Raw genomic sequence first — 13,485 nt, 5'->3', positions numbered from 1 at the left:
CCAAAAAGTATAGACATAAATACAATACTAAACAACAAGTGCAATTTCCATTATCTGCCTTACTATAGTTGACAGGGTAACATTTGTCCTAAAAGTATAGACCTTTCTGAAAAACCCACCAACATGTGCATTTATATGAACTGACATAACCTAGTTAAGAGGATCACATTAGAAGAAAAAGTATAGACATCAATAAAATACAACACAACAACTGCATTTTACATTATATGTCTTACTCTAGTTGACATTTGCCCTAAAAGTAAACACCTTTGTGAAAAATACAAACGACATGTACAATTATATGAACTGAAGTAATGTAGTTGACATGGTGACATTAAAAAAAAATTGTAAACATTCTGTTGTAATTTTAGAATATGTTGTAATGTATTGTTGACAATAGTAGTAAAAGTGTAAACATACTGGAATATGATATACGGCAAAATCTACCTTGTGATTATTTATGACTCAACTAGTTATAAGCTATAAGTTGTAATTGGATTTGTGCCCTAATAATGGGAATGATAGTAAGCTATAAGTTCTACACAACATAAACATCCTAATTATACATACCTTTACCATTATCCGTCAACCCTCTATGAATTATGCCATCATCATCATCTTCGTCCACCATCTAACGTCAATTAAGGCTCCATTTTCGTAAGCCATTTTTTTATCGCAAGCTTTTTGAGATATTAAGAATGTAAATTTTGACAATTGATTGTAAGACGCATATATAATTTTGAACAATAGAAAGCAACGAATGAGATTTGTTTTTTTTTTTTGGCTTTCTTACAAATGAAACAATAGGGAGCTGAAGAAGAAGAAGCCTAGCACAAGCAAGAGAGATATGACATTTATGAGAGAGATATGGCATTAAAAGCAAGATGGACTTATTGCAAATAATTGACAATAAACAGTGCCCAATACTCTCATACGTACAACTTGCCATAAATGAGCAACAATGCCTTGTCCCTTTCTTGTTTCCCAACCCGCGATTAATATGGTATGTAATTGGCCCGTCGCAAGCTTGCGACGGGTATCTCCGTCACAAGGAAGAATTTGTGGTTTTTATATATGCAAGTGATGCAACATGCCAAGTTATTGTTTTGGATTGAAACTAGTCTTAAACCCGTGCAAATTGCACGGGTTTGTTATTAAGAATGTTGTAGCAAGGTGTGTTAATATTGGTTGGTCTTTAACTGAACTCATATTCCATGTTCTCAATGCGTATCGTAATTTCGTTTGCAATTATCAAAATTGTATCTAGCGAGGGTATCTAAAATATGGCAATAATAAAATTACAATTTATATAGTCATATATCAAAGCATAACAAAAGTAAATGTTGTAGCATTCTGAATTGTTGTATAACCCGTGCAATATTAATTATATTAGTCTTAAACCCATGCAAAATGCACAGGTATGCTCTTTTAAATTTGTTACTATACAAAAATGTAAATTTTTAAGATGCGTTTTACATTGATTAATAATCTTTCTGTTAAATTTAATTATCTTTAGAAATAAAATTTAAAAATAAAGCAATAATAGCTCTTTGCCTTTTTTTAGACAATTTTATATTACAAAAGCTAAGTAATAGTTGAGTTTCGCATAGTCATATTATGTTTTTGTATTTGGATTATAAATTTCAATTACAATTAGCGTAAATGATATAAAACGGCGTATGAAACAAATTTACTTAGATAAAAAAATAACACATAATTAGTCAAATTGCACGAGTCACCCGTGCAAATTGTTATACTCGTTTTTAATTTAGTCAAACTCGTGCGTACATGTTTGGAGAACTGGTGCACTAAAATGAGAACTTTTAGCCCGTTTATCATCAAGTACAAATCATGTAGTATTAACCAATGAAAATAAGACAAAATGAAAATTGTGACCCGTGCATATTTTAGAACAATTTTGTCAAATTGTTAAATATACAAATCTGCCATATAATTATACAAATATGATGCAAATTTGATATACGAACCAGTGATATAATTTTAAAATCGCAAAAACTTTTAACCAATGCTTTCCCCACAAATGTATTTGTCTATAAAGATGTTAATTAGCCATACAAATATGGAGTATAAACAATTTATGTGTAAAATAGGATAACTAAAAATTTACCACGCAATACTGGCTAAAAAAACTTGGTCTCTTTTGTGACGATTACAAATTGTTTTTTTTTTTTTTGGTGTTGACCAGGAGTATACCCTATCACCACCTGGGGCAATCTCCTTCAGGGTACTGAAGGCAATTTAATGGGTTGACCCCTCCCAAGTTTGGCATTTTCATTCGCAAGAGTCAGGAATTGAACCCCCTGACCACTTGTTTAAGAGATAAGAGCCATTGTTACTTACACCAGCCAACTTTGATTATGACGGTCACAAATTATGACGGTCGTAAATGCGACCACATTATGATAAAAGTAATCACTTATAAAATATTACTTATCAAATAATGATCACATTTTTTTCATAGAAATGGTCACATTTAGGTCCGTCGTAATTTGTGACGAAAAGAGCCTGTAACAAATGAGAATTAGTGAAAAGAATATGGCCCATGTATTTTTCAAATAACAAACATTCTAAAATTTCCCTCAATAAATACACCTACACTAAAATTCCTCACCTTTAAGGCCTTAACCCTATGTGAATGTGGTAACTCACCTCCATATTAATTAGGCAAGCAATTACCTCTTCAATTCTCCGATTAAATTTTTGTGAGATTGATATTGGGTAGTGAAAAAGGTATTTCTTATTTTTTTGTTTGTGAAATTCAATGTGTTTCATATTTCTCTAATCCTTCGACTAAATTTTTGTCAGCTCAGCAAGCAATTACCTCTTCATTGTTTGTGAAATCCAATTTGTTTCATATTTCTTCACAACTTAAACATAATTTTCATATAGCTACGTTTTCTCTATTTATTTACTCGGTCTAATTAGTCGAAAAATTACGTGTTCTTATTTTATTTTCATGTCACATACATGTGGTAATATTGTTATGGTATACCATTATTAAATTATCTCAATATCAACAAATTTTATTTTATATTTGTATTATGATGCTAAATTATAATTAGGGGTCGTTTGGTTGCCCACTAAATTACATAGGAACTTTAATTCATGTGAATTGCAAAATGGGTAGGTTGTTTGGTTACCCCAATTCACATGAATTGGAACTTTCCATGAATCCCAATTCCTCCATAATGGAGGAAGTTGCTTACCTAGATCCCCCTAGGTAAGTCGGAATGCCTACATGAATTACAATGCCTGCATATAACCAAACAACATTTTCTAATTCACATGAATTCTAAAAGAGATTTGCTATATCACGCCCCCTGTTTTACTTGTTACGCCCCCTATTTTTTCATTTATTCCTATTTTGCCCTTAAACTATGTATTTAGTTAACTAAAATATTTCTAGTTTTTTATTTTACGATTTTTGGAGACGGTTTTTTACAAAATTAAATAAAATTAAATCGTACTCATTCATCCAAGACGTTATTAAATCGTTACAAAAAACGTCTTGAATGAATGAATGAATGAATGAATGAATGAAAAAATTATATCGTTTCAAGAATAATGATTACAAGATTTAAAAAATAAAATAAAATTTAGCGGCACACATAACACGATTTAAAAAAATACGAAAATTGGCCTCGTCATGTAGTTTACAAGACACAACCAATGACCCGTCATGTGGATTACAAGACACGGCCATGGCACTGTCATGTGGCTTACAAGACATGGCCATGGACCTGTCATGTAAACCACATGACACACCCATGGTTCTGTCGTGTAAACCACACGACATGGCCATGGCCGCGTCTTGTAATTCACATGACACCACCATGGCCGCGTCTTGTAATTCACAAGACAAGGCTACTTTTTTTTTTTTTTTTTTTTTTAGTGAAAGTAATTGCAATAGTTGGTGGAAAATACGTCTTTTTAAGACCGGGAACATATTAAATTAATTACTTTAAAAATCGCCCCAAACTCAGTTACGACAAAGCGGTAATTAAATCAAAAATGAAAAGTTCAACAAAAATCATTTACTATTATACAATTATTAGTTATTGTAAAAGATATTACCAAAATCCAATAATTATAAAACAATAATTTAAAAAAGGTCTCCGATTATAATTTTGTAAAACCCGTCTCCGAAAACCATAAACTAAAAAACGAGAAATATTTTTTACTTTAATTAATTAAATAGTCCAAGGGTAAAATAGGAATAAATGAAAAAGTAGGGGGCGTAACAAGTAAAACAGGGGGCGTGATATAGCAATTTTGATTCTAGAATCATGTGATATGACACTTCCTAGGCATTGATTATTCAAGCTATCTAAATTTTTTATTATAATTATAACTAATTGACTGAACAATCCATATAGTCAAGTAACAAATCAAATTGTGTAATTAAATCCGTAAAAGAAAGTGGCTCCTTAAAATTAGCGAAGAAAAGGACCCACTTTGAATAGTTAATTTTTAACCACAGATCGACACCTATGCTTTGTGGTTCTTCCTTTAATAAATACTTCCTCCATTCAACTCCACTCCACCACTTTCTTTTTTCACATTTGTCAACGCGTGTTTTACGCGTTAAATATCGGTAGCTATGTATTTGCTAAAAATATAAAAGTTAGATATTTTTAATATACTCGTAAAGACGAATCAAACAAAATCTTACATGAATATATTTCCACTTACGTATCGAGAGAAACTACGTTATGATAAACATATATAGTCAAACTTTATCTTAATGTTATATAGTTTATTAGTTTAATTATTAATCTTTTCATAAAAGAATTAGGTAGTTTGTTAAGGTTGGACTCTCTATAATCGCTCGAAAAAAGCTTGCTTTATTAATATAGATAGATAAATAGATATGATATGATTGATTCTTTCGGCCTGTCTCATTATAGACGAATAGTGTCCCTCTCATAAATGAAAATGGATAGTGTAAATGGGTATCCATTTCCCATCCACGTGCATTACCCACTTTCATTCCGTCTATACGTCTATAATGAGAATTTGTGTTATTTTTTTTATCCATCTCAAATATTTTAGAGATTGATATCATTTTCTGCAACAGGTTCGTCTTTTTTCATGTTAGTTAGATGTCAAACAATCCTGAAAATTAATTAATTGGTATTTTTTAGGGTACCCTTTATTAATCCTTGATTATTTTCTTAATTTTGATGTAAAGTTTAGATCTTTCTGTTTTTCATTAGCTTTTTCTGGGTATTTTTAATCAGAGTTTTATGTTCGCAATTGCATAATCCAGGGTTTAATCTTGTGTTTTTCTTAAGTATATAGGTATTGATTGATCTGGGTTTGTTTGTTTTTGTTATGTGATTAATATTTTAATCATGTAATTGTGTTGTTTTACTCTAATTATCCCTTATTGTCATTAGTTGGGTTTTTGTTAGAGTAGAAATGTGGAGTAGGGCAGGTTAATGTGCAGAATTTGAATGATTCCGTTCGTTCAAGTTAATTCCATACGCTTCTTCAATATACGTGAGGTGTATTTTAATCAAAACGTATGGAGTTGGCTTGAACGGAGGGAGTATGTGCTTATTAATTGGATTTATGTTGAGTTATTTGTCATGGGGGAGACATTTCTCCATGGATGGTTTCATGACTTGTACCATATCATTCGTCTCGACTAATGTTGAACCATAGAAAGGGTTTGGGCCACACTCGTAAGGAGGAGAGAGAGTCCATCTCATAAGCCAAGGATTTTGGAGGTTTCATCCTAAATGACTTCTTAGTTTATAAAGTAGCAAATTCCGTCTTCATTTTGTCAAGGTGGGACAATCACATTTGGGTAGACCTCATAATAAGAGCAGTTAAAAACTATATTCGAGTGCTTTATTTAGTTGGATATGCTCTCTTACACCAAAATAGCTTTCAAGTTTTGCTATTGTAGATATCGTTTGAATGTTAGCCTAGCTTTGTAAGATCTCAAAATTAGACATTTCGTTGTAAATTGTTGGAAGAGATGACATTGGTGAAGTTGGATTAACTAACTCATCTCCAGTTATTGCTTTATAGTTTTTATAATCAATGGTGCAATCCACTGATTTACCAGCTTGTTTGGAGATTTATGTATTTGTATTTGAAGGGACTCAATGAGCTTTCAGTTCTCGAGTTGTGATTGTATAGATGGTCTTCTGTCAAGTTCTTTTGTATGTAAATATTTCTGTAGGTTAATGTTGTCATGTCTGGAATGGCATGTATGCCTTAAGACCTTAATTACCATAAAACTGTTAAATTATATGTTGATTTAGCTAGCTGGTAGAGTCGATGTATTTAGAACCTTGCTTCGAAGCCTAACATCAAAACTTCCCTTGCCTCTTCCTTGGCATTAAAAAATCTGATTGAAAGTATGTGTTTAGTCTGCATTTTTCTTACCTGTTTCTTTTGGCTGCTACATGCTAACTAGCTATCACTTCTTGCTAAACTTCTAAATTTTTTCTACGAATATTATAACCAGCTAATTTTTTCCCTCCAGTCGTTCCTGTTTTAGTACTGACGATCTGTTCCTTTCATTTAGGAGTCTGGAGGAAATTCTGTGAACTAGTAAGGACATGGCAGCAGAGGGACACAATGACCTAGCAGAATTGAGGTCTCGGCTAAGTGAAAGAGATGCACTGTGGAAGACTCAGATGGATCGATGTACATCCCAAGTAGAGGCATTGCATGAGAGATATCTCGAGATTAAAGCCTCCATTGAGGGGTCGGAGGAATCGGAGGAGTTAGATATGTTATGGACAAGAGTGAAAACTGCATCTACACTAATGACTTACTTAAAAGCTAGAGCAAGAACAATGGCGGTCCCACACTTAGCGCAAGCATCATGTGGGATAAAACAATTGGAAGGGATAGGGCTAGTTGACAAGAAAGGAATTCCATTGTCTAGTTGGTCCAAAAGTATTGATCTTTCTTCTGTAGATGAAATAAATAGTGGATCAATTGACCAAAATGCCCTTGATGATGACAAAGGAAGAGCGTTCGTAGGAAATTTACTCAACTCGGTTTACATGGTCACAAATGTGATGGAAGCCCTAGTTAAAAGGGTGATCATTGCCGAGTCTGAAACAGCTATTGAGAAGGAGAAAGTGAGTCTTAGTCAAGAAGAAATAAAGAGAAAAGAAAATCAGCTTGATAGTGTGTCTTTGAAGCTGGAGGAAATGGAAAGGTTTGCTTTCGAAACGAACTGTATTTTAAATGAGATGCGACAGCGAGTTGAAGACTTAGTTGAGGAGACATCCAGGCAAAGGCAACGAGCTGCGGAGAATGAGCAGGAACTAACTCGGGTGAAGCGTGATTTTGAGTCTTTGAAGTCGTATGTGAGTAGCCTTATAAGTGTCAGAGAAACACTTATATCTTCCGAGAAGCAATTCCAGACTATTGAGAAGCTGTTTGAAAGGTCAGTTCAAAGCTTGTATCTTTTAAATATGATGTGCATGCTCTCTCTTGACCAAGTTAACTATAAACTTTGCTTCTATTTTGTCACTAATATCCAAGACTTTTTCTTGACTTCTATGTTGTCTCACTTTGATTGATAAGATGTTGGCTCATTTGGTAGAGTTAGATACATATAATGCTACAAGTTTTTCTGCAGAGCTATTTGTAGAATTTATGTAAGTTGTGGGAACCGTTTGTCTTATACGAACATAATTGCCTTCTTGATGAAGCAAATTTCAGACGGAAAAATAAAATGTGTTGGCATCTACGAGTATTTATCTTGCTCATATCATCTTTCAGTAACTTCTCCTGGGTGTGAGGTGTCTTTTTTACTTGAGAAGCTGGGTTGATAATGGTTGCTGTTTTGCGTTTCCGTGTTTAACTTGGATTTGTTTATACAAGCCTTCTTTTTTTTTTTTTTTTTCCAACTCAATTATATGCCCTTTTGCGAACAGCCTACTTATGCCGTTCTCAACATTGTATTTCATTTAGCCATTCGAAAACCACCTTGATACAAATAGACCGACACTCTTGTCTTGCCAAGTCACCATAGGAAAGGAACCACCTTTGACTCTTGGAGAGTTGAAGACATTGGTTTTCATGCTGCTGTACAATCCCTCTGTCCATGAGTAAATTTTTGGGTTTTCATTCTTAGTTGTCTATGTTTAAACTTTCCTCGTGAAATCATTCCGTTTTTGTATGTTATTTGTGGTTATTATAGTTTGTGACCTCACTTATTTCATCAACTTGCATTTCTATTCTCATTTTACTTCGGAGTATTCCGCATTTTTCTTTATATTTGTGCAAAATAAACTGGGAGCATTAATTTACACTCATGACCTGTTTGCCTGTCGATCTTTTGTTGTAAATGCATTGACAATTGCATGCTATGCCAGAATGTCAATTCAAATATATTGCATCTTATTTACATTATTCCTCTTGGACATGGCTTGCCTGTTTGTTTTTTGATTTACAAAAAAAAACAGGCTAGTCGCTAAAACAACTCAATTGGAGGGGGAGAAGATGCAGAAAGAGACAGAAGTGCAGAAGCTGATGGAAGAAAATGTGAGGTTACATGCTTTACTAGACAAGAAAGAAGCGCAACTATTGGCGATGAATGAACAATGTAAGGTTATGGCTCTAAGTTCCTCTAATATCTAGACTTCAGTGGGGCCCTCATTCAACCCGTTTTTCTCATTTGTACTTTGTACTCTACACCATTGTACTGCTGCTGGGCTCCCGATTGTTGGGCTTAAGATGAGCTGGACATGGAGCCGGACGCCCTTCAGTTTGATTATCTGGTTTGATCTTGTAACGTTTTGAAGTAGCTGCAAAACAGTACTTAGCGTCACACCCGTTGTAACAAATGAAACGTCGAAAGGGGTGACTATTGTCCAATCAATGCAAAAGTATTGTCTTTCTTCAAATCATATTTCGCTCATCGTTTTGTGTCAGAACTTTGAATTCTATGTTTAGTTTTGAATTTTGATTGCTCCGTCTGGTTCATTTTTCGTCATGTTACGATCTTTGTTTTGATGTACATGTCACTTAGCTTAGCAGGCACAGACTGTAAGTATTGAGTGATGATGACATTTGCGATTGAGCTCAAAATCTGCCGATATTGAACCAGTCACGCGTCTCCTTCACACTGAAACTACTTGAGATCAACGCCAATGTTAGCAGAAAAAGAGCAAGGATTTTACTTTGTTAGCTTCAGTGATTCAGTTATCACTTATAAAGCTCAATTAGTATCGTCCATGTACTCCTAATTGATGGAGCATTGTTCCGTCAATGCCCATGGTCGACTTTTAGGAGGCCCAAACAAAAATACAAATTATTGGCCAAGCCCAGAGCTAGCACACGAGGCAGAGCTTGGTCTGAATGGCATAAGCAAGGTCGATCTCCATGAACAACCAACTACGTATAAGTTTACGTTTCCCTTTTAATTCTTCAACCTCTTTATATTTTCGACACCTCATCTATCCATGTCTATTTGATTCTTTTATGGTTTTTATCGATTCATTTGATGTCAAGTAATTCTCGTATAAAATGTGCACGTTTTAAAACGTTTATTTTGTATGAACATTTTCAAAATATATTCACTACGCTATAAATATGGTTTTTCATATGTCAAATACCCGTAATATTTACCGATATACGTACTAGACTAGACCTGGCAAAACGGGTCACCCGGGTTGGGTACGGGTCGGGTCAGTTTGGGTCGGGTCTGTCAAACATTTCGAGTTGAGTTGGGTCGGGTCGGGTTACTTTCGGGTTTCGGGTCAATTTCGGGTGACCTGTTGTCGGGTCATTTTTGGGTCGGGTTGCTTTTGAGTTAGTATTATTTTGATTAAGAAACACTATTTTGAAAATTTAACTATTTATTAGGGACTGTTGTAACCAATGAAACTTTATTTTGGTATATATAATATTAATATGACTTAGTACTAGTCGTTTCGGGTCAATTTGGGTCACTTCAAGTCATTTGAGATCAGGTCAATTATGAGTCGGGTCTTTTCGAGTTGGGTCATCTCGGGTCGGGTCAACATTGGGTCGGACAATGTTCGGGTCGGGTCTGGGTCGGGTCGGGTCGATTCGGGTTTCGGGTCGTATTCGGGTCAAGCAAGTTCGGATCATTTTCGGGTCTCGGACCAGTCTTTTCGAGTCGGGTCATTCGAGTCTGACCAATTTTGCCGGTCTACCTAGTGATTTTACGAACTCAAACTTAAACTAAATTAGATTTTGTATTACAAAAATCATAAAAATAAAAAATAAAAACTTCGGTTGATATTGTCACTCATATGAGAATGTGAATCCTTCAGCGAAATATCATTGAGCCTGAGATAGACTTTGGCACTCCCTATAAGAAAAAAAGAAAAAGGAGAAGAAGTAGGAAAAAATGTTCGCGGGCTGATATCCCGGCAGACGATACCAAAAGTGATGTAAGATCTGTGTCCTTGGTTGATATTGTCAAGGCCACTAGTTATGATATGCCTGTTGAAAATGATATGTAAGATATTTAATCTTCTATATGCATGTTTAATTACTGAAATAAACATACAATAAACTAAATAGCGGAAGCGATAAATAAAGATCGAGAATTAAACCTCCAGCCATTGCTTTTCGGAATTCCTGAACAGCTTTTAAATCCCGAATAAAGAAATAAACTTGTTTCCGTCTTTCCGATAACTCGTCTGTGTATGCACGTCTGACTCTTGTTTTTACTCTGATTTCGGTTCCAAACCCTCATTCTCACTGATTTAGATGGTGTATTGTACTTAAGAGAGAGTAAGTTTGGTGCCCTTATTAATCAGATAATGTGTTGTATTTATACTGATTTTGCCATCAAAAACCAGTTGCAAACATGGAGGAGTGAGTGGTGGGTGGTCAACTGTGGAAGTGGGGAGACAAAATAGGGCAGTTTTGTTCATGGTTTTGACTGCCAAATTAAATGGGCCATAAAATAGGATTTTCATAAAACTGAAATTAATATTATGGTTAATAATATTTACTGAATTAATTATGAAAATCTAACATTCTCCCACTTGGCCCATTTAAGCAAGAGAAACTTCATGTACGAATCATAGCGACGAATTCTCTAGAGCGAGAATTAATCTTCCATGTATTACGATACACTTAGTCTCTCACCACTCACACTTAACTTAATGAATAAACCATATGTTTACTCTAGGTCAAAACATAATGATATTCTCAATAAAATAAATAACAAAAGAATGTACGTACATAATCCAAAATGAGAAAATATCCAACTAAATGAAAATTTTCAATACAATAAATAAATGTATCACATTGTGGAACCAAGTCCCATATTCACTACATGACCCTTGAAACCTTTAGGTGGCATGCCTTTAGTCAAGGGATCAACAATCACTAATTCGGTGCTATGTGTTCTATGATCACTTTCTTTTCCTGAACACGCTCTTTTTTGGCCAAATACTTAATGCCGATGTGTTAACTTCGACTTCCACTTCTATTATTCTTAGCCATAAATACCGCAGCTGAATTATCACAATACATTCGAATTGGCCGACTAATAGACTCAACGACTCTTAGCCCAGATATGAAACCTTTCAGCCATACACCATGTGAGGTAGCCTCAAAACAAGAAACGAACTCGGCCTCCATAGTAGAAGTGGCTGTCAAAGTCTGCTTAGTACTCCTCCAGGATACAGCTCCGTCAACTAGCATAAACACATATCCTGATGTTGATTTTCGTGAATCAATGCAGCCAGCAAAGTGTGAATCGGAGTACCCCACCACTTCAAGTCTATCAGTCCGTCTATACATAAGCATGTAATCTTTGGTACCATGAACGTACCTCAACACTTTCTTTGCAGCCTTCCAGTGATTAGAGCCTGATTTACTCTGATATCTGCCTAATACTCCAACAGCATATGCAATGTCAGGTCTGGTACAGACTTGAGCATATATAATGCTACCAACAGCTGAAGCATATGGAACATTTTTCATTTGTTCCCTTTATAAATCATTCCCGGGACACTGGTCTAAACTGAATCGGTCACCTTTCACAATAGGTACTACACTTGGTGAACAATCTTTCATTCTAAACCTTTCAAGCACTTTGTTGATATAGGCCTCCTGAGACAAGTCTAAAATGCCTCGGGATCTATCTCTATGGATCTTAATGCCAATGACATAAGATGCCTCGCCCATATCTTTCATATCAAAGTTATTTGAAAGAAATTGTTTCACTTCATATAGCAACTCCTTATCGTTGGTTGCTAGCAAAATGTCATCCACGTATAACACAAGGAAACAAATCTTACTCCCACTGACCTTAAGGTATATGCATTGGTCCATGATATTTTCTTCAAAACCGAATGAAGAAATAACTTCATGGAACTTCTTATACCATTGACGGGAGGTTTGTTTCAAACCGTATATGGATTTATTTAGCTTACAAACCAAATGCTCACCATCTTTAGAGGAGAATCCTTCAGGTTGTTTCATGTAAACCTCTTCCTCTAAATTGCCATTGAGAAATGCCGTTTTCACATCTATCTGATGTAGCTCGAAGTCAAAATGAGCTACTAATGCCATGACCACTCGAAGAGAATCTTTCTTTGATACAGGAGAGAATGTCTCTGTGTAGTCGATTCCTTCCCTGTGAGTGAGCCCTTTAGCAACGAGTCTTGCTTTATGTCTCTCGATGTTGCCAAGTGAATCTCTTTTAGTCTTATAGACCCACTTACATCCGATGATTTTTACACTATCAGGCAACTCGACGAGATCCCAAACTCGATTAGACGCCACAGAGTTCATCTCGTCTTTCATAGCATCCATCCATAAGTTTAAATCTGTAGAACTTATGGCTTGTGAAAATGACATAGGATCATTATCAGCTCCAACATTGCAATCCGATTCTTGTAGATATACTTCATAGTCGTCAGGAATAGCCGATCTCCTTTCTCGAATAGATCTTCTTAATGGAATTTGTTCAACCTCACGGTGAACTTCTTCCTCATTATGATCCACCCTATTTTGATCGACATTTTGTGGAATTTCTGTATTTGGTTGTTGAACCTGCGGTCGAACTTCAGGACCATGAACAATAACCAACCTGTCACTTAAAACAGAGAGTGAAGCTTCATGTTGATCCTTTTCAGGTTCAACTTCTATAGTACTCCCACTGATTAAGTCATTCTCTAGAAATTTCGCATTTCTAGATTCCACAATCCTGGTACTATGAGACGGACAATAGAACCTATATCCTTTGGATTTTTCGACATATCCAATGAAATGCCCACTAATAGTCCTTAGGTCTACTTTCTTTTCTTGTGGATTGTAAATTCTCACCTCAGACGGACATCCCCAAACGCGTATATGTTGCAAACTCGGTTTCCAACCTTTGAATAACTCAAAAGGTGTCTTTGAGACGGCCTTGGAAGGAACCCGATTTAATATATACGCAGCCGTCTTTAGTCCATCAACCCACAAAAATGAAGGAAGTTTAATATTACTTCTCAT

General features: G+C 35.2%; 2 protein-coding genes across 4 annotated transcripts; one reads left to right on the top strand and one right to left on the bottom strand.

Annotated features, from left to right (window-relative positions):
• The first annotated feature begins 4,916 nt into the window (after positions 1-4,916).
• LOC141633084 (uncharacterized) lies at positions 4,917-8,903 on the top strand. 3 transcript variants are annotated; one of them, XM_074445572.1, is made up of 3 exons: positions 4,917-5,098; positions 6,563-7,438; positions 8,463-8,903. In XM_074445572.1, exons 2-3 carry the CDS (start codon positions 6,597-6,599, stop codon positions 8,635-8,637), a joined length of 1,017 nt encoding a protein of 338 aa, XP_074301673.1. In that variant the 5' UTR covers positions 4,917-5,098; positions 6,563-6,596; the 3' UTR covers positions 8,638-8,903. The 3 variants fall into 3 exon arrangements, with proteins under 3 accessions (XP_074301673.1, XP_074301674.1, XP_074301675.1); XM_074445573.1 differs by having other exon boundaries at positions 5,092-5,154; XM_074445574.1 differs by having other exon boundaries at positions 5,097-5,166.
• A 2,545-nt stretch (positions 8,904-11,448) lies between these two features.
• Positions 11,449-11,967, bottom strand: LOC141632314 (secreted RxLR effector protein 161-like). The gene has a single exon (XM_074444872.1). It carries the CDS (start codon positions 11,965-11,967, stop codon positions 11,449-11,451), a length of 519 nt encoding a protein of 172 aa, XP_074300973.1.
• Positions 11,968-13,485: the final 1,518 nt, after the last annotated feature.

Source organism: Silene latifolia, chromosome Y (genome assembly GCF_048544455.1).
Source record: "Silene latifolia isolate original U9 population chromosome Y, ASM4854445v1, whole genome shotgun sequence".
Taxonomy (NCBI): Eukaryota; Viridiplantae; Streptophyta; class Magnoliopsida; order Caryophyllales; family Caryophyllaceae; genus Silene; species Silene latifolia.
Note: the sequence above shows the minus strand (reverse complement) of the source record. Positions and strands in the feature narration are given on the sequence as shown.

Excerpts from the sequence above, each read along its gene's own strand:
- LOC141633084 (XM_074445572.1), top strand. The coding sequence starts at position 6,597 with ATGGCAGCAGAGGGACACAATGACCTAGCAGAATTGAGGTCTCGGCTA. Across the intron at positions 7,439-8,462 it reads ATTGAGAAGCTGTTTGAAAG|GCTAGTCGCTAAAACAACTC; the intron begins GTCAGTTCAAAG and ends AAAAAAAAACAG.
- LOC141632314 (XM_074444872.1), bottom strand. The coding sequence starts at position 11,967 with ATGAAAAATGTTCCATATGCTTCAGCTGTTGGTAGCATTATATATGCT.